Consider the following 25,526-nt stretch of genomic DNA (forward strand, 5'->3'; position numbering starts at 1 on the left):
CAAAATATATCGTAAATCCAAAAACAAATAATAGATATCCCACCAGGTATATCCAACTGCCGCCCTGCAGACGCCGAACCGGAAATATCCCAACACAGGGATCCAGCCCTGGCAGAGAGATTGTAGGGGTGCAACACAAACATTAAATGGGTATCACCTGGTCACATACACAGCCAAGAGAAATTAGAGAGACGAAGAAACACCGATGAGATCGATGATCTTGCCGGCCACCGCAGAAGGGTATCCGCGCGACATCATCTCCTGGACGACGGTGGCGGCATTGGCGTGATCATCGGCGCTCAGGAATGCACGAGTCATTGCTTCGTAGGTGCTGGGCTCTCGCTTCTGAATGCCAATGCTGTCGTAGATGGCCTTGGCCTTGGTCACGTTACCCTCGGCGGCCCAGCCGTGGATCAGTGTGTTGGCAATGTAGGCAGTCATCTCAACTTTGCGTGCAAACATGTTCTGGACGACTTCTTCGGTGTCGGTGACACGGTGGTTGGCGACCATGGATTCAAAGAGGGCTTGGTAGAGGCATGGCTGGAGGCGCACACGGCGGTCGGAGACAACGGTGTCGAAGACTTTGCGCGCGCCGGCGAGGTCGTGCAGGACGCAGCCCTTGGCGTGCACTAGCGAAGCATAGTGCACGGCATCCGGGTGGTGGCCTGCGGCCTTCATGGATTCCAGCACGGCTTCGGCGGCGGCCATGTTTACTGGCTCCAGGGAAGCGTGTGCGTCAATGAGAAGCTTGTAGGTGTGCAGGGTGGGTTGAATGTTTCGAGCCTGCATACGCTCGTAGTAGGCCAGAACTTTGCTGATGTCGCGCTTGGTGTTAAGGAAGTACTGGATCATGGAGTTGTAAGGCGCGGGACGCGGCTTGTAGTTGGGCATGGACTCCATCTCTTCGAACATCTCCTCGGCGAAGCGTTCGTCGCTCACACGGCAAAGGGCATTCACAATGGTTCCGTAGGTAACACTTGTCGGGCGCACATTGTTGGCACGCATCTCGGCAAAGTACGCAAGACAGTCGTCAATGCGGCGGGCCTTGCCTAGCTTGCCGATGAGCGCGTTGTACAGGAAGGAAGTGGGCTCCACGCCTTCAGCAACGGCACGGTGAAAGACCCTGAGGGCCTCGGTAGCCTCGTCGAAGGTCTTGGTAGACTCCTTGAGCGTGGTGATGTACAAGCCGAAAGTGTTGGCCGAGGGTGCGGAACCGAGAGCGAGAAGCTCCTGGTGGTACTGAGCAGCCAGCTTGCGGTCACCTAGGGTGAGGCAAGCAGCGACCATGGCATCAAGAATCGAGACCCAGCCGTATTTGACAACGCTGAAGTTCATATCGAGGGGAACATCGGTCCGTGCCATACTGTGAATGTCGTGAGCCAGAGTCATGCGGCCAGCCTTGGCCGCAGCGGTAATCAGTTTAGCATAGGTGATGTAGCGCGGGTGACGACCAATGCGGCGCATGTTGTTAAGACGAGTTAGGGCCTCATTGAGGTGATTCTCAGTGCGCCCGGTGGTCTTCTCAAGCTCCTCCGCGATAATGGCGGATCCGCGGAAATCGGTCGCGTGGGCATAAGGATCAAACGATTCGGGAGCCACAGATGGAGTCGTGATCGATGTTTCCGCCATGGAGACGGGGCTTTGACGATCCGACGAAAGGAACATCTGAGAAGGTGAAACGGAGGTCTGGGAGCCTGCCTCCAGATAATCTTGCCACTTCTTGACGACATCAGGACGACTGACAAAGAGCTTGCCAACAGCCTGGTCGATGAGGCCAGTGGTGTAGAGATCCAGAGGGAGAGCAGAAGACAGAGCGACGTCAAGCATGTGCGCAAAGCGAACGGGATGAGCGACATCGAACAACATGGAACCGCTGCTGACCAATATGCCAGCCTGAACTTGGAGTGCCAGGGTGAGGTCAGCAGCCTTGAGCTGTGAGATGCCGATAGGGCCAAGGTTGGCGACAGCGTGCTCAGCGAGAGGAGAAACTAGACCACCATTCTCTAGCATGGACCACAAGAGTGTCATGGATGATTGAGGCGAGAGAACCGCGGTCGATTGCATAAGGACGCGACCAAAGAGATGGAGTGACTCGGTAATCTGTTCTCTGACGAGGTTGGCGACAGCAGCGTGTTGATCTTGGGTGGCGTTGCGGATACGCTTAAACATATTGCGGGCCTGGTGAAGACCTTCCTCGACATTTCCACTCTTGAGCAAAGCGACCGCATACATAGCTGTCGGCTGGACCAGGTCCGGGGTTGCCTGACCCACCGTGTTCAGCATGATCCACAAGGAACGGGCAGCCGAAACATTGCCCCGGCGGACCTGAAGGGCCAGAAGTGAAATGGCTGGGTTCTGTCGTACGTCGGGTGCGGTGGGCAGGCTATCGTAAGCCTCAGAAGCGGTGGGGAGATCGCCCGCATCAGCCGCAGCAATACAGATGCGAGAAATGGCCTGATTCCGGGCTTCATCATGCAACTGGTTCTTGGCCTGGTCCAATGCCTTGCTGTAGTCTCCGGTGTTGAGCGAGTGTTGCACAAGTGCATCTTGGACAATCACAGCTTCCACCGCAGACCACCGGTCCTGGCGACCCTCGGTTACCTCGTCGAACGAAGAACGAATACGATCAAGGAACTGCGCGGCACCCTCCTCTTTGCCACATGACAGGTAAGCACGGATCACAGCAGCATAGACCTGGCTGTCCTGGCGCTGTACGATACTGAAGACGCCACTGTCATCGGAGACAGCGAGCCCTCGGTACTCGTTATAACATTCAACGGCACTTCTGAGATCACCAGTGGAAGCAAATGCGGTGATCATGGACGGGAAGATGGTAGCATGTGGAGTTATTTTCTGTGATTCCATATGGGCGTAAATCCGGATCATATCCTCCACCTTACCTTCCTTGGCACAGGCAATGATAAGGTGACGGTACATCTCGAGCGGGAAGACAAGGCGATTGTGTCGTGCCGTGGCGGTATCAAAGAGTTTGACGGCGATGGACAGGGAAGTATCCTCAGCGAGAAGGTCCCGCTCAAGTTCACTCGACTGAAGCATGAACTTGCCAGGCTCTTCCATACCACCGAATCGAACGCGTTCCTGCTCCAATGCCTCCTTGGCCTTGATCATGTCGTGAGCCCGGGTGACCAGAAGCTGAACAAGGGTCTCATAGGTATCTTCATCGGGAATTACCCTTCGACGAAGCATGTCAGAGTAGACATCGAGGGCCTTGGAGATAGCCTGAGCGGCATCAGGGTGAAGACGGATGGCAGCGAGCAGCAGGGCATTATATGCCCCGACAGTCGGAGTAAATCCCTCTCGGAGCAGAGTCTCAAACGCAGCGGGGATTTCTGCAAATTTGTTGGAGTTGGCCAATCGCACAATACGGTCCGAAGCAATCTGGTTGGCTTCAGAGACAGCTTCCGAAACGACGGCATCCTCAACAGCGGGTTCAGCATTCGCTTCTGCCCCCAGCGCAGCCTCCTCGGCCTGTGCCTGCTCCTCCTGGATCTGAATCTCACGGGCCACAGCCTCCTCCACTTGGGCACTAACATCCTCGTTCACGGCAGCCTTGGTGGGATGAGGAGCTAAATCGGACGCAGCCCGGTCTTCGTGAATATTGTCAGCATCCTCCGCCGAGGGCTTCCAACCAATACGGCGCTTGAACTCGAACTGGGTCCAATCGCTGTCATCACCGGTCTGCTGGGCGTTCTGCCATGCGGCATAATAGGCAGCTAGACCGAGATCTCCATTTCCAGATCCTCCTTGACTTGTCTTGGCGCCAGCACCGGATGAACTGGACGCATTGGAGAAGGCATTCTGTAATTGGGTTGTGCGGGAGAATTTGGCGGGTTGGGCAGCGAGCGGGTTGAAGGGGGTTGTCGACGCGTATGACTGGGACGCGGCGACTACGGATTGAGCATAGCCATGAGTAAAGGCTTTGGTGAAACTCTGGCGCGCGAGATGGGTGAATGGTTTGAAGACCATTTATCTGATAGGCAACCTCTTTATTCTAAAGAGGTAATGCTGGACCACAGTCAGTAGTTGTCGATGAATTTCACGTGCTTTTTCTTACCTTGCACTCAAGATAATATCGAAAGTGCAGGTTCATCTGACGACTGCCTGTCGCCAATGAACGCGCAGATGCAAGATTAGGATGATAGTATTAAAAGGACCTGTTGTTGACAGGGCCAGAAATTTGGTGAAAAGAGAGAAAAAGAGAGAAAGAGAGAGAGAATGGAAGCCTGAAAAATAAGAACGAGGGAGGAATACGGGCTTCTGGAAGGAGATGGAGTTTCACAGTGGACCAGCTGGTTAGGGCCGATCTTCTCCGGAGAATCCTCTTCATAGTCCGTACTCCGTTGGATCTACGTAGCTTTTGTGATTGCTCCGCCTTGTTCCTCGGATTTCCTACATGTCTATGTATCCAAGTCTTAGATGTTTGTACTGGTACATTGATGCATTGTATCTGGCATATCAGATCTTCCTTATACCGCGGGGGTTCCCAAACGGGTCGTCTCGAGGATACATCGACTGCAAGTATCCAGCACTCCCATACTACTCCGTAAGCTGGATTCGAACAGATCAGGTGGTAAAAGTAAAAGTACGCGATAGACACCAATCAACATCAAGATATTCGCTTGAAACCTTGGAAAAAGGGTCCCTGGAAGTGAGTCACGTTTTCCTTCCGGTTCTTTTTCTTCTTTCCTTTCCTCGGAACTTCCGCCTCGTCTTCCCCGGCCATTCACCGGCCATTCGGCCTCCCGACTGGCCGACTCGGCTTTAACGGAGAATGACGAAGCGGCAGAATAAAAGTCTGTAGGCGGTCAGCCTGTGATCTGGCTTTTGCTTTGATTTGTAACCTGAAACCAACCCGTCGCGAACAGGGGTTTGCCTCACCCTGCGCTTTCCCACATGACATATCGGCTTTATGATTACGGTCTCTTCGACATAGTCGACGTCAGTTGGGGGTCGATTGGCTCCTTGTCTGGGTCTGAAAATGCCCAAAATCGGACTTCTTCAGTTGAGATCTCACACGGATCTTACCCGTGGCGAGGCACCTACCAGACTCTGGCCCGGTTCTTAATGGGGTATTTTCCGGAGATAATAGCAGTCCTGGTGGACCGATTTTGGGTGATTTTCAGGCCCAAACGAAGAGCTAATCCACCTTCTGAACTTGTCGAGTCTTCCTCGTGGTGCTTATCCTTTATGAGTTGGATTGAGGGCACTTGAAGGTAGTCCGCTAAGAATAGTATCCGCTAAGAATAGTAATAAAGCACACTGCGGTACGCTTTGCATGAACATACTTACTCCCTAGGCACCACGGTGCGATATGACAGTCTATGTCGGATGACTGGGATATCAACATCCGGTGTTGTTATTGAAGAGATGCCACGAGGCTTTGCTTGCTTTATCGAAGAGCATGCCAACAAATAAAAACGTGCCTGCTGATGAGGGTTGACGACTTCCCATCGCGGTGCGTACACTTCACCTTCTCACACTAGCCTGACTAGGATATAATTATTACAGACATCAATACCATCCGAGCCTCTGTGAGAGAGACACCTCCCAAAAATAGCCGAGAAATAAAAAGGCACCCGTGGCGATCCGGCTGGATCAAACAGCACTTCCAGCGAAGGCTGACGTGCCCAAATGCTGGGCACACCGACTACCGACCAAATTGTCCGGAATGATGAAATGTAATTTTGCAATTGCTAATATCGCTATTAGATCTAACCTTAACATCAAATACCGGTGATACCGGCCGGCAGATGCATCCTGCAAAATCACCAATGCGTTGCGAGTACTGCATACAGATTTGCAGTTACTTGGTCATTTCAACCGACAGTCACGAGTGAGAGCTCTATCTAATATGAACTCGCATCATTAAGATACAATAAGCTACCAGATGGCCTCTGACACTGTACAGACAATAAGAGGTAGATACTGCATTGTTCGATCATGCATCTTGGGTATCGGTCAAGAAATGGGCAACGCCGCGGTGAAAGTACTGCTCCTTAGTCCAGCGGCTTGATAGTTTGCATTGTATTTCTTCTTATCCCTTAAACCGCTTGAATTGGTGTCCGCCTGCATTCTGTATCACCCGGCCGTTCAGATCGCTAATCAATCCAGGTGATGACTTCTTTTTTCATCTCTTCGTGCGCTCGACTGCCAACCCAGCTCACCTATATTGCGCACTAATGTTGCTATCCTCGTGCATAAGATGCACCTAATAGCCGTATACAGCGGAGAACTACAAGTTGTAAATTACCAGATGTTCATTATATATATGTGAACACTGATACCTAGTGCTAACTCACTATATAATGCGGCTCTGCCCTAAGTTATGAATCGTATGTTGTACGTTGTACACTTTATTTAAACTGCCTCTAGAACTACGAGAAAAGCCAATGTGATGCCAGTGGGTCATATATGTACTGACACTCCACATGGGCGTCGATCGACATCCGTGCGAATATCACAGGTGGAGATGAGTGCACAGACTCTGCGGTGCGGTCAGGCGTTTTGCCAATTTTCTCATTCATCCAACCTAGAAAATGTCTGGCTTTGTATACCTACATCGATATAGCAACTATGGAACATCGCCACATGTATCTAGAGAGCTTATGCAATCTCCTTAGGCCCTAGAGAATGAAAGGGAGTGTCCCCGTTCCCCGGTATTTGGAGTATCCTCATCATCCGAGAAGTCTGACAGTGTCCCAGTTGACTTCGATGGGGCTTGGGAATATGATTGAGAAAGTTTTTGCGTTAAATCACCCATTTTGGATCCACCCGCCTTGGACCGTGTACGATTTGCAATGGGCGAGATTGCCACGTTCGATTGGAAGGTTTGATCGGTGGTTACTGAGGCCTGAGTTCGATACATGCTAGCCAAGGCAAATGTCCCTGAAGGATAGGGCGGCTTTGGAAACTTGCCCGGTAGTCGGCCCAGGATTTGAATGTTGCAAGCAGGTTGTCCGCTTCTATTTTCTATTTTTCCAGCTTCTATTGATTTGAGCTAAGCTTTTAAATGTCACTGCCGATCTGGAGAACCTGGAGTAACAAGTACTGCTTTTCGCAGATGGTAGACGCAGAAGTGAGGGCGGCATCATGGATGGTCAAACTGGAGACCTAGTACGTATCTCTCCATTCATTCCATTCATTCTCGTCCGCGGAGAGACTGCCACTCTTGTTTGCTGCCATTGTATTGCGGGGAATATATCTTGTTTACTAAATAGGAAGCATCGGGCTCCGAGGACTGCTCTCTGGGTCATAGTAGGGCATTCTTGCCAAGCGCCCATGACATCTTCCCTGTGTTGGGCACCAAGTCATGATCATAGCAAGCGCTAACCTCATCCTCTTGATTATTCACTCAGTGTTGCCGCTAAGTGAAATTAGAGATCGCTCGACGTTGCCAAGCAAGTAACAAGTATTGGTGCGTTATGCCTCAGGCCACAAAGCCCGCCCTTGTGTCCCAAATAGAGAAAACCGCCCCCTTCATCTCATCTTCCATCTAGCTATCAACCTTGCTAATCTCTTGTTCGCTCTCTTTTCGCTGGTCATATAAGCAATATTCTCATCCATCCTCGTCAAACTCAAGATGGAGGAAGATTTGTCCTGGAGCGGACTAAACGTCGTCACGCGTTGGCTGAGATTGAGAAGCTGATCAAGAAAAGCCCAAATCTGCATATTGAACCCTCTGAACTGAAGGTGGCCGGTATTTGCCACATTCCCTTGTCCCTTGAAGGGATACCCAACACCATCCACAATTCTTCATGCCATACCAAGAAGACCTGCCGTTCCCGTCGAAGGAGGAGGAGAACGAGCTGCTAGAACAAAAGCCTAACCTGGATTTCATCATGTGGGAAACTCGCGCTACTGAGTCTTTTCTTACTAGCAACTTTGGTGATTGCTTGTCATATGCATCGGATAAGTACCCCCATAATCCGCCACCCTCTGGCCAATATCGAGAGTAAGTTGCCTCTCACAGCTACCTTGTCCTGCCCGCTGACCGTTCATGACAGACTTGGAGATTATAGATGTTTTGGTCAACTGCTGGAATGTATCGACTTCAACTGGTACGCTGTGGAAGCATTATCCACACTTCAAGGTCATCCTGGAAAGTGAAGCGAACGGGGATGGTCGACTGCTTCGCGGAGAAATCATGACCATCACCGGTATCATGGCTGGTCGTTTGAGATCCAAGCGGCTGCGCGCTCATGTTGTTGCCCCGGTAAGGCCTTCCATAATGGATGGATTCTAGACAATCTACTAACCTTGCTCTGGTAGATGCTGGTCCTGTCTCTCATGGGTCATTGTCATGCCCGCGTCCTGGAGGCAGATTTCGACGGAAAGATTCTCAACATACGCGCTTCTAAGTTGTACGATTTCACGCAAAAGAACACCGAGTTCGTGCATTCGCTGACGCGGTATTGGCTTGGTGGCGCGTGCGGCAAGATTGAGCTGTGAACCTCCTAGTTCGGTGGCGAAGTTGGTTTATGCTGGACACTGCAATATGGTCCTGTCTGGCAATGGAAATGCAGCTCTTAGGATATGATAATGAAATTGCTATCTCGTGGACGAGCGTCGTTCCCGATACGACGTCTACAACTTAAATCTCTAATTGAGATTGCATGTGGGCAAAACAAATCTAGTGAATTTGATAGCCAATGAGAGGATGCATTGTATTTCATTCTAGTACGGAGTACTCCATAGTTCCATTCCTACTCCATCCAGTATGGGGGTGGTCCCGCCACGATGGTCCGCGGCTCTGATTTGTCAGTCTTCGATCTCTTGTGCGGAAGGCATTGAGCCTCGCTATGTATGGATTGGCTATGTATGGATTGCTGCTGTACCACTGGCTCATGTCCGATTAGCAGATCGTACTATCTAATAGCTTGGAAAGCACCATCGTGGAGCTTGCGCGGTGCATAACGAATCCACGGCTTTGAGAGGTTGACAACCGACATAACTTCTAGTTGCATTGGATGAAACATGATACAAATCTGACCATAACATTGGAAACAAGTGCAGCGATGCTCAACATAGCCAATGGGAAACGTACCACCTTGTGTGGACTTTCTCGATTAAGGCGACAATTGGAGTGCTGAAGTTCATAACTACTCGAATATTTGTCATGAAACAGTAAGGAACAAAAAGGCCAAGGACTTTATCTCCCCAAACAGTTCGACTCATCTAGAGTGGGTCCCGAAGGAATCCACCATTGAATTATGGCCAAGGTTCGCTAACCATTCCGTACAACATCCTTCGTATATGCCTGTGGTTCGACTGAGCCAAAGCCGTTGTCTACAGCCTTGCTAACTATCGGACTGCCATATTTACTTATGTGATGCAGGTGGTTTCAATTATGTAGATACAAGGTTAGTTCACGGAAGGATCTGGATCGCTTTGAGGGGTCTCAAAGTAGTTAGCAATACGAGCCCCTTGTATAATTACCCCTGACATTGATAGATTGTTTTAGGTAATATATTCCTAGTAATACGGTAATGGAGTAAAAGATCATGCGGTATATGGTACATAATTTTATGGCTCAGAAGTATGGGATCAAAGTATCTTTTTATGGGTACCTTCTGAGAATCCTCTGATATCTTTTAGGAAGTAGAATACAAAAAGAATACACAACATACAACACGAGATTGTACTGTTAACAGGTATTAATAGAGTACTCTTGATAAGTACTGAGTACTATTGACAGTATAACCTTGGAACAAGCGCTGATATCACGTGCCAGCACTAGGTGCGTGCATAAGTCGTGGGTCCACCCACACGGGTCATGGTGGGAATCAATGGGCCGTGGACACCCGTCACCTGTGGCCGAAAAAGGCAGCTCCGGAAAACGAAATTCAGGCAGATTTCTCCAACTGTTCTTGAGAAACCTGAAATGCTTATTTGATCGACACAGGTAGCCCTCAACTGCTCACCTTCTTTTTCATAGAGGTTGATCTGATTCATCTTTTCCCCCACTTGGTCTTGGTGTCTGGCCATACTCCCGTACACAGTACTTTGTTATCCACTAGGCACTAACGCCAACGGTGCATGCAGGTGGCTTGAACTATGACGTGAGAGTAATTTCAAGGTCATATTTATGACTCACACCATAGACTTGCCCAGGTGCATATTCTAAAAATCCTGCTTTATGCTACCTGAGCTCGACATAAAGATACCCTAGTAATCTTTCGGCTGAACCGGAGATAGAAGCAATGCCAAGGGCTCTTTATAGGAGCATAATACTCGATTTGGAGCCCACGTGACCCGGAAATACGGGAATCGGTAGGGTCTCGGAGTTGAGTTTTCGCCCGGACGATCCATGTGGGTCGCCAATATATCAAGTCCCTCATAATCTGTTCAATCAGCTCTCATCATCTGCTTTAGGGTTATTTACTTGACCTTTTGCTTGGATTGGTATGTAGACCAAAAGAAAAAAAAAAAAGAATAGAGGAATAGAAAAACAAAAGCTTCTCGAAGGTTGCCAATCCGTCTCACCAAGTTCTGGATCACTTGAAACGACTCGGGAGGAAGTTCCGGAACCGTGGGTGTTTCGACGGTTAATAGGGAAGCTTAAGGTCTTCGGAGATTAGGGTCTAGGCCGCTGTAATGATGCACTACGTCTATATTTTTCTTTGTATACTTCGTATTGTATATCTGACATCCCACATTGGGTGATCAACATGTACGATGATGTTGGCTAGTCGATTATTATCATGTATCTAGATACCCATATAGAATACAGTATTCAAACTATAGAAGTGGGCCTCCAGGGCTAGATCGGCGTTTCCATGACGATACTCATTTCCTTTTAAGGACCCGCGTCATCCATGCCTGGGCATGTCGTAGTCGCGTGCAACGGCCCTCCTTCACCTCCTCCGCCACAATTGGATTTTGGAATTCGGAGCGAGAACGGAAAGCCCTAGAGAAGGATGGCAAAAAAAGTGAAGCAATTGGGAATGATGGTTCTTGGTTATCCGAATGAAAATTTTTGTTCTTCGGGTCTCTGCCGTCTTAAACGGGATCAAACCATTATTATTGCCGGGATAACCGGTAAGAGCTTCCTCGTCTGGTGACGAAATCCACTATGTGGCTACTGGCCATACAGCTGTCTCGGCGAATGATTTTTCAATGAATAAAGGGAGTGACTGTGGCTCGGAGCCGTAGTGCTTATAAATCTCGCCAGATCCCCTACAGGGCTGTAGCCGCTGGTTACTTACTACACATACCCCCTTTCCCCCAACCTCACCTAATATATACCTCTTTTTTATATAATAATAGCTTGTACAAAGCTCTGCTATCATGACGCAAACACTCCTGGACACACCGCGCCATCCCGGGCGCAGCGAACGAGGCTCGGAGAGTGATAGCTCGCTCGACGAGGTCGCGCAGGAGAAGCAGAATGCGCTGGTGGCCACACTCGGCCATCATGGCAAGGACCTCGACAATTCGGCATCCCCGAAGCGGTGGAAGAGTTTCTGGACGGCATTCCGACACCTGTCGCACTTGACCCCGAAACAAGTTGACGATTTCATGGCGTCATACGTCATCTATAACCTTGACTGGTCCGACGAGAAGCAAATGACCGAGGCTCTGGGCCCCAATTACCAAGAAAAGGTCGGTGATTGCTTGAAGTCCTATTACGGAGTCCTGAACCACCTTTGCGCACTGGGCGATGTCGAGAAAATGTACATCCCACCGTGGATGAGCCCCAAGTCTAGCGTGCTCGAGAATCAGATCCTGTACGAGCGCTCAATCGCGCACGACATCGGCTTGAGGACAGGAATGAAGGTGTTGGATCTGGGCTGCGGCCGCGGGCGCGTCGCCGCCCACATGGCGCAACACACCGGCGCCCAGGTAACGGGCCTCAACATTGACCCGAACCAGGTCGAGCAGGCCGCGGCCTTCAATCAGGAGCGCGGACTCCAGAATAATTTCGTCACCCAAGATTTCAACGACCTCCCCCTGCCTTTCGCCGACGAGAGCTTCGATGCCTTCTACCAGATCCAAGCACTGAGTCTGTGCAAGGACCTGCCCGCCCTGTTCCGCGAGGTGTTCCGTGTCGTCAAGCCGGGCTCGAAGATCTCCCTGTTGGACTGGATCAGCCTGCCGGCTTACGATCCTAGTAACCCGGAACACGCGGAGCTCATGCGCCGCGTCAAGCCGCTCATCGGCGCGGTCGGTACACCCACGCAGGAGACTCTCGAGGCGGCGTTGAAGGAGGCTGGGTTTGAGGTCGTGCGGTCCGAGAACGCTAGTATCGATGGTCTCCAGGCCCCGCTTATCGATACCGTCGATGTATACTTCCGCACCCTCCGCCAGGCGATCCTTGCGCTCGTCAAGGTGCATGTGCTGCCGCGCCACTTCAAGACCTTGATTAACCGTCTCTGTTTGGATGGACAGGCTTTCGTCAAGATGGATCGCATGCGTCTGGCCACAACGAGTTATAGTATCATTGCCCAGAAGCCCAAGGCATAGGCCCCGGACAAGTTCTCTCGGCCATACTCGAGATGTGAGGAAGTTGGATGGGAATGAATAATTTTCCTTCTCATCAAACTCTGCGGCGATCAAGTCGGGCCAATTATCCAGAGCACATCCCCCTCCCACCGCCACCGCCAACGTCATCGTCGCTCCTCACATCTCGATTGGACATCTCGACACAAAATACCCTGTACATTTATAATCAACGGATTAGAAGGCTGGGGGATTTGACGCATGGAGGAGTTTCGGTTATTTATCTCATTTATTTATTTTTGATTTTTCAGAGGGGTTTCTTGAGCAATAAGGAGTTTATGAAGGGAATTGCATCTACATCGGGATAGCAGTACATGTATGTACATCAAATATATCTTGTTCCGAGTAAATATCTGCGACGATAAGTAGTTACACATTAAGGAAGGCCGAACAAAATTATAATAAAAAGTTTCAAGTCGGGATTCAATCTATGAAACCAAAAAAAAAAAAACAAGCAAAAAGAAAAGGTCGTGCCCGGGATCGAACCGGGATTGCTGGTATCAGAAACCAGAGTGATAGCCATTACACTACACAACCTGATTGATGTGAACAGCCACTTCTTTTAGTATCAAGAGACTATTTTCATGTTTTCTATGGACACTTTTGTCAGGTCCTGCAACATCCCCACTAGTCCCTATTAGGATAATTCCATACACCCTTGTAACTCTAGAATCTGGAAAATGTTCACGTCTCGTATAAGCTGCATCTGCATGGCAGCGTAAGCCCAGCACACCTTATCCGCGCTATTACAACCTACTCCTCCCCCCCCCAACCACCCCGTGACCGCGGGGCAGTCCTTCCATAATCTCCAAGCGCCCCGTAGATCCCGGCATTTTTCTCCCCCACAACAACAACAATCATATCTCCAACCTACCAGTACTCGATGTCTCCTCTACCGCCTTCCGTCACGGCACTGTCTGCGCCGGGCAAGGTTCTCCTAACCGGGGGCTATCTCGTGCTGGACCGCGGCTACACGGGCACCGTGTTTGCGCTCGATGCCCGCATCCATGTTATTGTCCAGCAGCTGAGGAGGGGTCACCGCCGCGGGGTATCGGGATCCGAGCCTGCTCCGGGCGTCGAGGCGCTATCCAATTCGGGCGTTGAGGACCAGGACGGGGAGGATACCATTGTTGTCCGTTCCCCACAGTTTGTCGATGCGGTGTGGGAATATGGTGTGCAGCGATGTGGGAATGGTGGGGGTGTCAAGGTTCTCCAAAAGGGAGATGGGTATGCTTGGCTGTCGCTGTTTGCGCGAAAACATCAATTGACTAATTCCACCTTGCTTCTCTCTAGGCCGCGAAACCCCTTTGTCGAGACCTCTCTCAGCTATGCATTGACTTATATCAGCTACGTTGCTGACTCTAAGGACTTCGGGTCCCTGTCTGTCACCATCATGGCTGACAGCGACTACTACTCGGAAACCGCTACCTCCAGGGGCCCGGCGTCGCAGGGACGTAGTGGGCGGTTTGTCAATTTCGGCGTTCCTCTTTTTGAAGCCCACAAGACAGGACTGGGCTCTTCGGCTGCTCTCGTTACTGCGCTTGTCTCTGCCTTGGTCATTCACCGTACCATGCAGCCGGAGGATCTCGGTACTGGCCGGGATAAACTTCATAACCTCGCTCAAGCGGCCCATTGCGCAGCCCAGGGTAAGGTCGGATCTGGATTCGACGTTGCTAGTGCTGTCTACGGTTCGTGCCTCTACCGACGCTTCTCGCCGTCAATCTTGGAATCTCTCGGCGATGTAGGCTCGGCTGGGTTCGAGGAGCGTCTGTTCCCCATCGTGGAGGACTCTGATCCCGAGCATCCATGGGACACCGAGTGTGTTGACTTTGGCATGCAGCTCCCCCGTGGGATGCAGCTGGTTCTGTGCGACGTGGACTGTGGCTCTCAGACGCCTTCGATGGTTAAGAAGGTTCTCGAATGGCGGAATAACAACCGCAAGGAAGCGGACGTTCTCTGGGCTAGCCTCCAGAATAACAATGAGCGACTGCGTCAAGAGCTCAAGCACCAGGCCCAACACCCCGATGCCAATCCCGAAGGCGACTTTTCTGATATTCGCACCCTTATTCAGCGAACACGCCAGCATATTCGCACATTGACCCGCCGGACGGGCGTCCCAATTGAACCCAGTGTGCAGACCGAGCTGTTAGACAGTGTTTCAGAGATCGAAGGTGTCATTGGCGGTGTCGTGCCGGGGGCTGGAGGATACGATGCCATCGCGCTCCTGATCCAGGATGATCCCACTGTGATTGTGCGTCTGAGAGATCATCTTGCGAACTGGACGAGCACGATCGAGGATGACTTTGGAGGCAAGATCGGTAACGTACGACTGCTAGGCGTCCAGCATGGATCCGAAGGTGCGAAAAACGAAATGCTGGAGCAGTATGCTGGTTGGGTCTAGCTTGCTCTGCTCTATTAAAACAAGGCAACTGGTGTCCCAGCCCACCATGACTTATCAACGTGTTTCGGCTACCAGCTTAGCCTTTTCTCCCCTATTGCATCCTGGGCCGGACCCTCCAGAAAATACACAGGCCTGTAGGATAATTAATTGCACGAAACACAGCTGAAACATCGACTTTGACTCGGGTGTTCCTATATTCCACCTCCCCTACCACTCCATCAGTGCCCACCTATCTGCGTCTCTATCTTCAGAATCATCCCCCTGCATATGCACTACGAATCCCATGCGTGGCCGAGGATTGCCCGTTCTTTTTTTTTTTCCCCCGACGTTCCCCTATGTGCGACCAGGTCTGTTTGCCAGGTATTTCAATATAGCCTGGACTCCTCTCAAGGAAACGACCTCTACAGGCTAATATTCTTCGGCTCTATGATACCTAGTATGTGAGATAGAATATACATAGAATCCACTTGCACTTGCATTTTATGGTGACAGTGAAACAATGAAACAATGAAACAGTGATAACTGCATGTATACTCCGTATTATAGTCATGAGATCCCTAATCGTCGTACAGAGAGTACAAAGCTACACATGTGGAGAAAGCGACCTGTCTTGTCCATGCAACTATCCAGAGATGTCCAGATCTACATCGTATCAACGATATAGCATACAAGACTCTTGGCCTAACTAATTTCCCCGGATCTTCAATTGCTATTCGCTATTTACTCTTATAATAATACCATAGAACTAAAGTACTAAAATACTAGATTATGGGCATGTTTTATTTTTCTTTGACTCAAAAATAGGGGAAACATTTTGCGTGCAGTTAGGGTCAAGAAGCCTATTAGGCCTGCAGATCCCCTTTTGCCTTCTTTCCTTCTCTTCAACCAATTCAAATAATACAATCGAATATCATTTGGGGGGGTACATATACGTACAGCCACTCCATCCACACTAGTTGAGGTATTATCGCGCCTCCCGCTTAGTCTTGAGTCTTGACTCCTCACATCTGCACTGCATCTCTCTCCCTCTGTCTCCTCTCATTCCAGCTCTCACAGACTACCACTTTTCACCCAAACATTCTCCCGTTGACAGTGCCCCCTTTCCTAACGGGGTAAAGTCAATCCTCATCCGCCATCGGGGCATCCTAAAATGTCCACAACCGATCACCCGGAGTCGGGGGCCAACACCAACAGAGATATCAACCAACCCCCAACCACAACACCGCAGGACCAACAACAGACCTCACCGACCACAGAGCTCCAAGCCCAGACAGACCTTGCCGCTGATACATCCATCCCATCCGCCCATGACCAAACACCCATGAACCAGATCCAGATCCACCCCGCGACTGGCCCTGGTGGCGAAAGCGAATTCGCCCCCGAGACAACATCACCGACCACCAACCCTTCTCAAACTTTCGATAACGAACCTGCTGTCGCGCTGGCAAAACTGACTACATCACCTTCAATGGATACCGACGAGCGAAAGAACGCGCCCGAGACTTCGACCGAGCACTCCGATGATGGCTCCGGGAAGGAAGTCGAGGAGGATGATGCTGGCCCGGCGCTGGTGATCACGCTGCTGTTGACAACGGGGTCGCGACATCCGTTTACTATCGATGGAAACTATCTCAGGAAGCGATCGGTGAATGTTGAGAACTTTGATCCGTTCTTGATGAGCGTCTACACGCTAAAGGAGTTGATCTGGCGCGAATGGAGACCTGGTAAGAGTTCGACCCAGACCCAGACCCAGACCCAGACCCAGACATCTACATGGACATTGGATGGGCAGGATCCATCCTGATGTGGGATGTCATGGAACGAGAGTAGCTAAGCTAACATTGTTGTTGATGCAGATTGGGAGACCCGTCCCTCGTCACCGAGCTCTATCCGTCTTATTTCGTTCGGGAAGTTGTTAGATGATAAATCGCCTATCTCTGGTATGTTTTTTTTCCCTCCTTGTGGTTGCATGGTTGCTATGGCTATAGACTTTGATACTAACAAAGCGACTAGACTCCAAGTTCAGCAAGGAACATCCAAACGTCATCCATATGACCGTCAAGCCGCAAGAAGTCGTCGACGATGAAGATGCAAAGGGAACCAAGACACAATACAGCCGGGAGCGCGAAGCAAGTGAGCGCAGCCCTGGATGCCGATGCGTGATCCAATAATCTCGCTGCCCGATCTACGAGTATCAGGTGTCGACGGCATGCTTCCAGCAGTGTTGTCTGCTGCTTACTACTTCCACCCTGACACCCAACCTTCCCTTCCTTGTCCGTCTTCCGACAATCCTCCACCCTCAATCTACCTGTCATTGCAGTGATACGCCTAATTCTGCCTGGACGCAGGATCAACATCCCTGTTTTGCCGAGCCAACATGGGCACTCTGGAAACGGCGTTTCGACATTTATTTCTTCTGACCGGATCCTAGGACCATGATTTCGACCGGTTTTTCTCATATCTCTTATTTCTGTGCCATGTTCGAGCCGTTTCCCTGTTCTCTCATCGCCATATCATCTGCATGCGGGCCTCATTTATCTCTCCATGGATCTTCTCTGGAGTGCTTCGATGTCTTCTCTTCGACATGTCTTCCGAGGGCTCGTTCTGAGATTCATTCTTTGCTTTTCGCATTGCTGTCACCATTATTCTTACCCCGATTTCTCGATATATACCCCCTCCGATCCGACTTCCCTTTCTCTTTGTGCTCTATCATTTTCTCTGTATGGTTCCTTTTCTTATGGCCTTTCGTGTACTTACGACTTTGTCCCCCTCCTTTGTCCTCCTTATCCTTCCTTTTCTCGCTTTTCATTCCTTTTGCTTGCTTTTTCTAACTGCCTTAAGGTGGTTAGTCGTAGTGTATAGGGTGTTTTTGGAGGAGGCTGACATGTTTCTTTGTCTTATATTTAATAACTTCTAAAGTGCCTATATATCTCCGCGGGCTTAGTGGGAATTGCTAGTCAATTCGAGGCAGACGATCAATCCGGAGTAGTACGTTGTTCATGCATAGTTTAGAAATCTCTATAATATAACGGCTGGAAGTGGTCCTGCAAGACTGCGTGGTAGAGATAGACCATGGATTAATTCAATATATCGAGAGTAATACATTGCCTTGATAACAGACAGCAGACACATCGGAAATGTATCAAGCCAAGTGATCTCTCATTCTATTTGACGACATAAGGTAGGAAGGAGTATGACGAGGGACGCAAGAGGAGAATAGTAGAACACATCGACATAGAAGAGAAGCCAAAAGAACACCATATCATCAAAGCCATTAGAAATCCATCTTGAGTCTCTTCTCCATCTCATCATGGAAAGCAGGCGGCTCACGGAGGTCATCACCTAAACCAACCAGGTCAGCCAAAACACATCCAAACCAAAACCAAAACACCAGATAAGAACCTAACATACCGTGGTAAATATCCTCCCACTGAACCTCACTATCCCGACCTCCAATAACAAGAATATCCTCATGAACATTTCCACCCCGCACACCGCCAAGCACAGCAGGCCGGAAAGTCCCATCGCGAACGATCTTCAGCTCCATCCCGCGACGAACAGGCTCCGCAATCCCGTACGCCCGACGCAGTCCCTCCATCTTCAAGGCGTCCTGTGTTGCCCGCCACGAGATAAGTCGTGCCTCGAGCGGGTGCGTAGATGTGGGAACATCGCCGCTGGAGTTCGTGGACGACGCGTGCGCGGTGGCGGCCTGCGTGAGCTTGTTGCGGAGCGTATCAGGGAGTCCCGGGGCGGAGGGCGCGCCTTTAGATGGGCGGGGTGCTTGGAGGCCTGCTTGTTGCCGGGTTGTGAGGTTGCTGGTTTGTGTTGCGTTGCCGCTTGGGGGGGCGATGCGGAGGGACTGGGGTTTGTGTTAGTTTTGTGTGTTTAGAATTGGGATGGGGTTTGATTGAGAGGTTCGAGATGGAGTTTGGTGATGGTGGTGTTGGGAAGGTGTTCTAGATGCTTGCTTATGGGCTGGACTCCAGGGTGAGGTTCCGGGTCCGTAGCTTGATAACGTACCATGATGGATTGATAATGCTAGGTTTTTGGGTTCAAGACTCGAAATCACAGATTGGATAAGTGTAGGTCTGTATTTAAAGCTCAAAAAGGAGATAGAAAAGTAGAAACAAGAGCAAAGGGAGGGTGGAAGATGACAAGCAACGATGATGCTTAGGCAGAGAGAAGCAGCGCGGCCAGCTCCTACGACAGACGAGAGAAACCAACTACGCAACACCCCAATTCAAATCACGTGCCCTCCACTTCCGCCGGCAACAATTCTATCGCGACATTCTCGACCTAGCGAAAGGGGAGACAATTTGCACGCATTACACCACCCAAAATGTCCCAATTACTCTCCCCAATAGCCCGTCGGGCCCTACGGACTCTGACCCACCGTCCTGCGGTCTCCTCGCCCCTCTGCCGCACCCTCACCACATCACCCGCCATCTCCTTCGCCTCGAAACAATCTCCCATCACCTCCCGCCTCAACTTCCACCCCGTCTTCCGTACAGCCGCCGTCGGTTTCTCCGCCGTGCCAAAGCGGCAATTCTCCAGCTCGCCTATCATCCGCGCTACATACAACCAGGTCCGGCGCGGTATCCGCACTGGACAGCAGGCTCGCCGCGGTAAATCGCCTGCACTGAAGGGTACGCCTGGGTTGAAGGGTGTTTGTCTTAAGACTGGTGTTACTAAGCCGAAGAAGCCTAACTCTGGCGAGAGGAAGGTTGCAAGAGTGCGGTTGAGTTCTGGGAAGGTTATTACTGCTTATATTCCTGGTGAAGGTAAGATTTATTTGCACTCGAATTGGTGTTGGAATAGGATTCTGTAGACTCTGTTCCAGTGCTGGTTTTTCCTACGGGGCTTTTTGGCTAATTTTTTTGTACAGGCCACAATATCCAGCAGCATAGTGTTGTCCAGGTCCGTGGCGGACGTGCTCAGGATTGTCCTGGTGTGAAGTATACCCTTGTTCGTGGTGCGATGGATTTGGTAAGTCACTTTTTGCTTCTGTTTCTATATACCTACTTCCCGGGTGTATGTCTTTCTAGATTTTTTACTGATTATACTTTACTAGGGTGGTGTTGGAAGCCGTATGACGAGTCGCTCGAAGTACGGTGCGAAGAAGCCGAAGACCGACTAAGATGGATTTGGGGATGCAGGTTGATCGTGATCGACCTGTTGTGAGATTATACAATATTGGCCTTGTTTCATCAGCTGCTGTATAAGAGACTGGGCTACTGGATTTTGGGTTTTTATGCTCTTCGGAGAGCAAACTCTTTCTGTTCATATTTGCATGTAACAATACGGATTGCGACTGTTTATTTGCATATTATCTGTTTCGACGTTCAAGCTCTTCAAGTCAATTTTATTGAAATAGAAGTATAGGAAATGGTTCCGGCAATATCACTTTACTCCGGACCCATGCAACGAAACAAACCCCAAAAAAGGATGAACGCTCGAAACCCCATAGTAACACATGTCAGACATCGAAGTAAACCTCCTGGGCGTAACGCGATAATGGGAATCAAAATGAAACAGTTAAAAACGTAAACCTGCAGCCTTTTGCCCAAGCGCGGTAAGATCGAACAGCATATTGCTTCATCTAGGTGTGATATCCAACCCGAGTAGAGTAGCGGGTGGACAGAGATTTCACCGAGTTTTTGTAGTTGCGGCGCAAATGGGTGACACTATCAGCCCCCCAAATGCGCAGCGCTTCATCTCAAGATGATGACAACCGACCCGCGCATTGTCGCTAAAAAGGAACGACTGGGCTATCCGTGAGTAGACCCAGACGGATGGTGAACATAGTAAAATCAGTCGTATTTCTTGTCCCATCCGTTCGGCTTCTCCATCTTGTTGATATCGAACCAACGCTTGGTGCCTGTATCAGAATTAGTTTTGCACTAGAAGTATAGATTGGAGGGTCATGGACATACAAGAGTAATCCTTCCAGTCGAAGTTATCTTTCGGTTGGCAGGAACATCTCAAGTCCAGGCGTTTCTTTTCATCCGAGGGGCAATGTGTGAATGGGACATGGTAGTAGGCGATGTCATCCCAGAAATGGATTTCCTCCTTCTTTAACATCAGAGAAGCGGCGATGGAGTGAACCGGCGCATCGCCCCACCGCTCATAGAAGAAACCACCGTCCTTGTCCAAAGACGTGAAATAGTCAATATATGCGTCGGATCGCAGCCACTCCAAGCTGCCAATCTCAAAGTTCGACCACTGCCAGAAAAGTTAGGTCTGTTGGAGATTAACTCAATTTCAATCACTTACAAAGTGGCAGTTGTTGTAGCTTTCTCCATCGTCGTTGCTGATGAATTCCATGGCATTTCCCTCTGAGACATACTCGGGGTGACTACCTGTGAACTTCTTCACGCTATCCCACAGGGTAGGAATGGTCGCCACATACTCGAAGAGACTGATGACAAAACTATACTTCTTGTTGTTCTCCTTCATAAAGCGGAACGGATCGGAGTCGACATCACAGTAGAGCTCAATGCTAGGCTCGACGCGCCAGTAGTACTCATAGTTCATCATAAGCGGGTGGCGGAAGAAGAACCCAGACTCATAACGGCACATATGGCGGTAACTCTCGGAACCGCCGTAAATGATCTTCTTGCGGTCCATCTCCTGTCGCGCTTCTTGGGCCTTGTCCTGATCGATCCACTCTGGGTATGACCAGTGTTCCTTGGGGATGACACCATAGTGAGTTTTGCCAGAGACCAATGCAGTGGTCAATTTCTTGAACTCATCATCGAACTCGTGGTCGTTCAGGAACACCCAATCATAGTTGTAGTTGTGGTTGAAACGGTCCTCGACTGTTCGAATGGACTTGACCATGTCCCAAAGGTCGGAGTTGCGCGCGAGGGTGACAAAAGTGGCATTTACTCGCTCGCCCCGGTGTGAACCGATAACTTGCGGTTTTTGCGACTTGACTGAGTCGTATGTGGGAGTCTTGGGTGTAGGGGTGGTTATTCCGGTTGTAGGAATCGAGATGGAGGATTGTGAGATGAAGAAGAAGACCACCAATGCCTACCCAACATTAGCAACGGATATTCATAAATATGAAAGAAAGACTTACCACGACGGCAAAGATTAAATACCGCGCATATCGAATAGTGACGGACATGATGATGTGGGGGGGGGGAGAACAAGGATGATTCCCCGTTAAGTGGCAAGGCAACAATAGATATCAGACCGGTGCAGTTGGAACCAATCCAATTTAGAAAGCGAGCGACATCAATGGAGAATGGGAGAGAAGCAAAAATGAAAAGCCGCCACTGGAAATCCCGAAGATGTTTAGGGGGGGCCAGAGGAGATTAAAGGTGGAAAAGATGAAAGGCCGCGCAAGACAATGACAACCGCTTTCAGCCACTTTGGGTGTCACCCAATTTGAGACATTCTAGTGCTCAGGGGATATTATTAGGGTACGGGGGTGGGTTTGTAAGATCCATCTCCATTCGATCTTAGGGGCGATGTCACATCCACTTATAAAAGAGACATAAAAGGGAAAGGATTCTCGTTGCTATATGATTTTAGGATGATATCTCTGTCTTTGGTTGTTAACCAGTGTTATTGTTACTATCCGAGTATATACACTAAGTACGTAGAGGGCCAAGTGTATCCCCGTATACTCCAAAGCCTCATATAGCTCTATAACATCTCATCTCCGCCGAATCCTTGATCTTTCTTTATATATCAATGTTCAAAGCTGCACATCAAATAGACGATCGACGAGTTGTGGCTTGGCAAAAAGAGCAGCCTTTCTGCCTGAGGCATCCGCACTCCAGAACTTCCCGTTCATCGATCGCACCTTTCCTCACTACCCCCCACTAAGCTATTCACCTCCCCACCTCTTTCCTATCCTTCCTCATTCAGAGGATGGCTTTCTTCGGATTTGATACAACCCTGCCCAGGGACCGTGATGGTTCCGGGGCCAAGGGGTTCTTCGAAAACCCAGATCCCTTTGCCGATATTGCTCGAGCTAATGCGCTAGGAGATGACGACGTGTGAGCTTATCTTTTTTTAATGGGGAACGGGCCATTATACTTATCATCATTTAGGATCGACTTCGAGGATACCTACGATGGCCTCGGGGATCAGCTTCCCGACGACCAGGACGAGTTCAACGATGACACGTTTGGCGAAGCTGGCCCCAGTACATCCATTGGCAGAGACTTTGATTTCTTCGGAAAGACCGCTCAGGTTTCCGACGCCATTGGCGAGGAACAGGTTCGATTCAGTCTACAAAACCCCAATGTAGGCCGAGTCGCTCCCCAGCCCGCCCAAATTCCTGTTCAGCCGGCCGCCACCCAGACTACCAAGCGCTCAGGCTATGAGAAGTATTCGGATCCCGGCTATATTCCAGACTTGCAAGCCAAATCTAGTGTATGGGGTGTCTCGCAGAAGAAAACTGAACCCGCTGCCGCTGCTGCTGCCCCGAGCCGGAAGATGATGAGCTTGGAGGAAGTCGAGGCACAGATGCGTTATCATGGCCATAATACCGCGACCCCCGCCGCAGAGGCCTTTCTGCGATCCATGGTGGAGCAGCCTCAGTACCCACCTCAGCTCCAGCACCTCCAGACGCTTCCTGATGGGTTCCCTCCGGTGCCTCCAGAGTTCCTTCAGGCACAGATGAAACAGGGCCACCTACCCCCACAAATGCCACACCCACCGCCTGGTATGCCGGAGCTCTATGGTGGCCCTGGAAACATGCCACCCGGTGGGCCGTTGCATATGATGCAGAACGTCAATCTACCCCCGCAAAACATGCCGCCTCTTGGCCCGCGCCACGGTGTCCCACCGCAGGCCCAGGCCCAGCGCCCTCAGCAACCTCTTCACCATCAGCAAGGCCCGGCGCCAAGCCGCGGTTCCAACAATGGCATGCCGGTAATCACTAACCCGCAACAACTCATGCATCTCACAGAAGAGCAGCGTAACACTTATTTGGTGGAGGATGCTAAGCGGGCAAAGCGCAACCACAAGATCTTCCTACTGTCCCGAGGCAACGGTCTGATGACCCCGCAGGACAAGAATTTCATCACCCGTATCCAGTTGCAACAGCTGGTCGCGGCTGCTGGAAATGTCGCAGATTCAGATCCGGAGGCCGTGCTAGCGGAGGACTTCTACTACCAAGTCTACAGCCAGATCCGTGGCGCACCGCGCCAACACCCACACCAGCCTCTTGGTCACTTCGCCCAGACTTATCTGCTCCAGACAGGTAACCGGCTCGGCGGGCATCGGCGGGGCAATTTCCAGAGTGCCGACAACCACATGCAGCGAATGCAGCAGCAGGTCCAGCGTGCCGTAGAGGCGGCAAAGGCCAAGCCCAAGAATAAGCAGCTCATCATCGAGGGCAGCTTGGGCAAGATCTCATTTAGCAATGCCAAGGCGCCTAAGCCTATGCTCAACATTAAGCGCCCTGCTAGCTCGGAGGGACCTAAGCCCAAGAAGCAGTCGGATCTGAGTCTCAGCGATCGCAAGTCGATCCTTACGAATCTCGAAGGTGTTTACAGTGCATTGATGGCAATGGAAGATATGGAGCGCACGATGCCGCCACCCCCCGAGGAAGGCGATGCCGAGGCAATCCAGGAACACATGGAATGGAGACAGAAGCTTCATTCGCTTAATCAGAAGTTGTGGCGGTCATTGAAGGTGATGGAACCCATTGTGCCCAACTCGACGACACCACACCCCTTTATCGCATTCTTGTCATACCCCAAGGGCAAGAAGGCCATTCCTCGCATCTTCCGTCACATTGATCAGGAACAGCGTGTCACTATCCTCACCATGATTGTCGTCCACCTGGATAGCCTGGATGTGGTACGTCTTGCTCAACCTGTGCCGGGCGAGGCCCAGCCACCACTCGGTGTGCGCGAGGCCATTGACCTGTTCTCACTGGCTGTCATGCCCTGTCTTTTGGGATACGTGAACGAGGCGCCATTCAACATCATTATTGGTCTTTTGGGATTGGTCATCAACCAAACCCACGTGCAGACTGTGGCTCGCACCAAGGTTGGCTTGGGGATCTTGACCATGTTGCTCAGTCGTGCCGAGATCGTCAAGGAGGCCGGTCAGGCTTCCGAGCATGATTGGCAGCAGTGGGTCGAGAAGTTCAACGTGCTGTTTGACACTTTAGAACTCGGATTAAATGACATTTTCCCTGGATCGATTAGCTCCGGCGACGATATGTATGTGTGGCAGTTCCTTGCTGCCGTGGGCATTGGCGCCAGTCCTGAGCAGCAGCAGCGCCTGGTTATTGCCGTTAAGTGAGTGTTTCCGTTTCGATCCTAGTGCAGAGGAACAATGCTAATCCATTTGTTACAGGGACCGTGTCATGGAAACAGTGGGATACAGCAAGACCCTTCCTGCCGATATGGGCAGTCAACGTCTGAACAACGTCAACCTCTTCATGCGGGCTATTGGTCTGGACGTTGAGCTCCTGGGTTAGAAAGGCTATTCTATTTCTGAGCCTCCATGGGTATATACCCTTGGCATGTTAGACACCACTTCTGTGCCAGCTCGTCCAGACTTGGATGAATGAGCATGAGCCCCGAGGCCCCGAGGCATTGATTACTCGATGGTCTCACGGGGCAATGTTGCTGAA

General features: G+C 50.6%; 9 protein-coding genes across 9 annotated transcripts; 6 read left to right on the forward strand and 3 right to left on the reverse strand.

Annotated features, from left to right (window-relative positions):
- Positions 1-183: 183 nt before the first annotated feature.
- Positions 184-4,111, reverse strand: LCP9604111_2391 (pentatricopeptide repeat protein; the record flags this gene model as incomplete). Its single annotated transcript, XM_039069863.1, has 3 exons — positions 184-3,949; positions 4,004-4,026; positions 4,076-4,111. The coding sequence occupies 3 exons, from the start codon at positions 4,109-4,111 to the stop codon at positions 184-186; spliced, it is 3,825 nt and encodes a 1,274-aa protein (XP_038932518.1).
- A 3,664-nt stretch (positions 4,112-7,775) lies between these two features.
- On the forward strand, positions 7,776-8,469 carry LCP9604111_2392 (uncharacterized protein; the record flags this gene model as incomplete). The annotated part of the gene is made up of 4 exons (XM_039069864.1): positions 7,776-7,972; positions 8,025-8,078; positions 8,125-8,233; positions 8,290-8,469. 4 exons carry the CDS (start codon positions 7,776-7,778, stop codon positions 8,467-8,469), a joined length of 540 nt encoding a protein of 179 aa, XP_038932519.1.
- A 2,838-nt stretch (positions 8,470-11,307) lies between these two features.
- Positions 11,308-12,483, forward strand: LCP9604111_2393 (class I SAM-dependent methyltransferase; the record flags this gene model as incomplete). Its single annotated transcript, XM_039069865.1, has 1 exon — positions 11,308-12,483. One exon carries the CDS (start codon positions 11,308-11,310, stop codon positions 12,481-12,483), a length of 1,176 nt encoding a protein of 391 aa, XP_038932520.1.
- Positions 12,484-13,402: 919 nt separating this feature from the next.
- Positions 13,403-14,920, forward strand: erg8 (phosphomevalonate kinase; the record flags this gene model as incomplete). Its single annotated transcript, XM_039069866.1, has 2 exons — positions 13,403-13,746; positions 13,813-14,920. 2 exons carry the CDS (start codon positions 13,403-13,405, stop codon positions 14,918-14,920), a joined length of 1,452 nt encoding a protein of 483 aa, XP_038932521.1.
- Positions 14,921-16,070: 1,150 nt separating this feature from the next.
- LCP9604111_2395 (uncharacterized protein) lies at positions 16,071-17,243 on the forward strand (the record flags this gene model as incomplete). Its single annotated transcript, XM_039069867.1, has 4 exons — positions 16,071-16,644; positions 16,777-16,860; positions 16,934-17,053; positions 17,119-17,243. The coding sequence occupies 4 exons, from the start codon at positions 16,071-16,073 to the stop codon at positions 17,241-17,243; spliced, it is 903 nt and encodes a 300-aa protein (XP_038932522.1).
- A 951-nt stretch (positions 17,244-18,194) lies between these two features.
- Positions 18,195-18,943, reverse strand: LCP9604111_2396 (proteasome maturation protein; the record flags this gene model as incomplete). The annotated part of the gene is made up of 3 exons (XM_039069868.1): positions 18,195-18,262; positions 18,332-18,779; positions 18,941-18,943. 3 exons carry the CDS (start codon positions 18,941-18,943, stop codon positions 18,195-18,197), a joined length of 519 nt encoding a protein of 172 aa, XP_038932523.1.
- A 316-nt stretch (positions 18,944-19,259) lies between these two features.
- LCP9604111_2397 (mitochondrial 37S ribosomal protein uS12m) lies at positions 19,260-20,057 on the forward strand (the record flags this gene model as incomplete). Its single annotated transcript, XM_039069869.1, has 3 exons — positions 19,260-19,701; positions 19,806-19,906; positions 19,992-20,057. 3 exons carry the CDS (start codon positions 19,260-19,262, stop codon positions 20,055-20,057), a joined length of 609 nt encoding a protein of 202 aa, XP_038932524.1.
- A 673-nt stretch (positions 20,058-20,730) lies between these two features.
- On the reverse strand, positions 20,731-22,049 carry LCP9604111_2398 (glycosyltransferase family 15 protein; the record flags this gene model as incomplete). Its single annotated transcript, XM_039069870.1, has 4 exons — positions 20,731-20,798; positions 20,854-21,142; positions 21,194-21,952; positions 22,002-22,049. 4 exons carry the CDS (start codon positions 22,047-22,049, stop codon positions 20,731-20,733), a joined length of 1,164 nt encoding a protein of 387 aa, XP_038932525.1.
- Positions 22,050-22,801: 752 nt separating this feature from the next.
- On the forward strand, positions 22,802-25,370 carry LCP9604111_2399 (deadenylation-dependent mRNA-decapping factor PAT1; the record flags this gene model as incomplete). The annotated part of the gene is made up of 3 exons (XM_039069871.1): positions 22,802-22,929; positions 22,984-25,188; positions 25,247-25,370. The coding sequence occupies 3 exons, from the start codon at positions 22,802-22,804 to the stop codon at positions 25,368-25,370; spliced, it is 2,457 nt and encodes an 818-aa protein (XP_038932526.1).
- Between the last annotated feature and the right edge of the window lie 156 nt (positions 25,371-25,526).

This window comes from Penicillium roqueforti (assembly GCF_015533775.1).
Source record: "Penicillium roqueforti strain LCP96 04111 chromosome Unknown scaffold_02, whole genome shotgun sequence".
In the NCBI taxonomy this organism is placed as follows: Eukaryota; Fungi; Ascomycota; class Eurotiomycetes; order Eurotiales; family Aspergillaceae; genus Penicillium; species Penicillium roqueforti.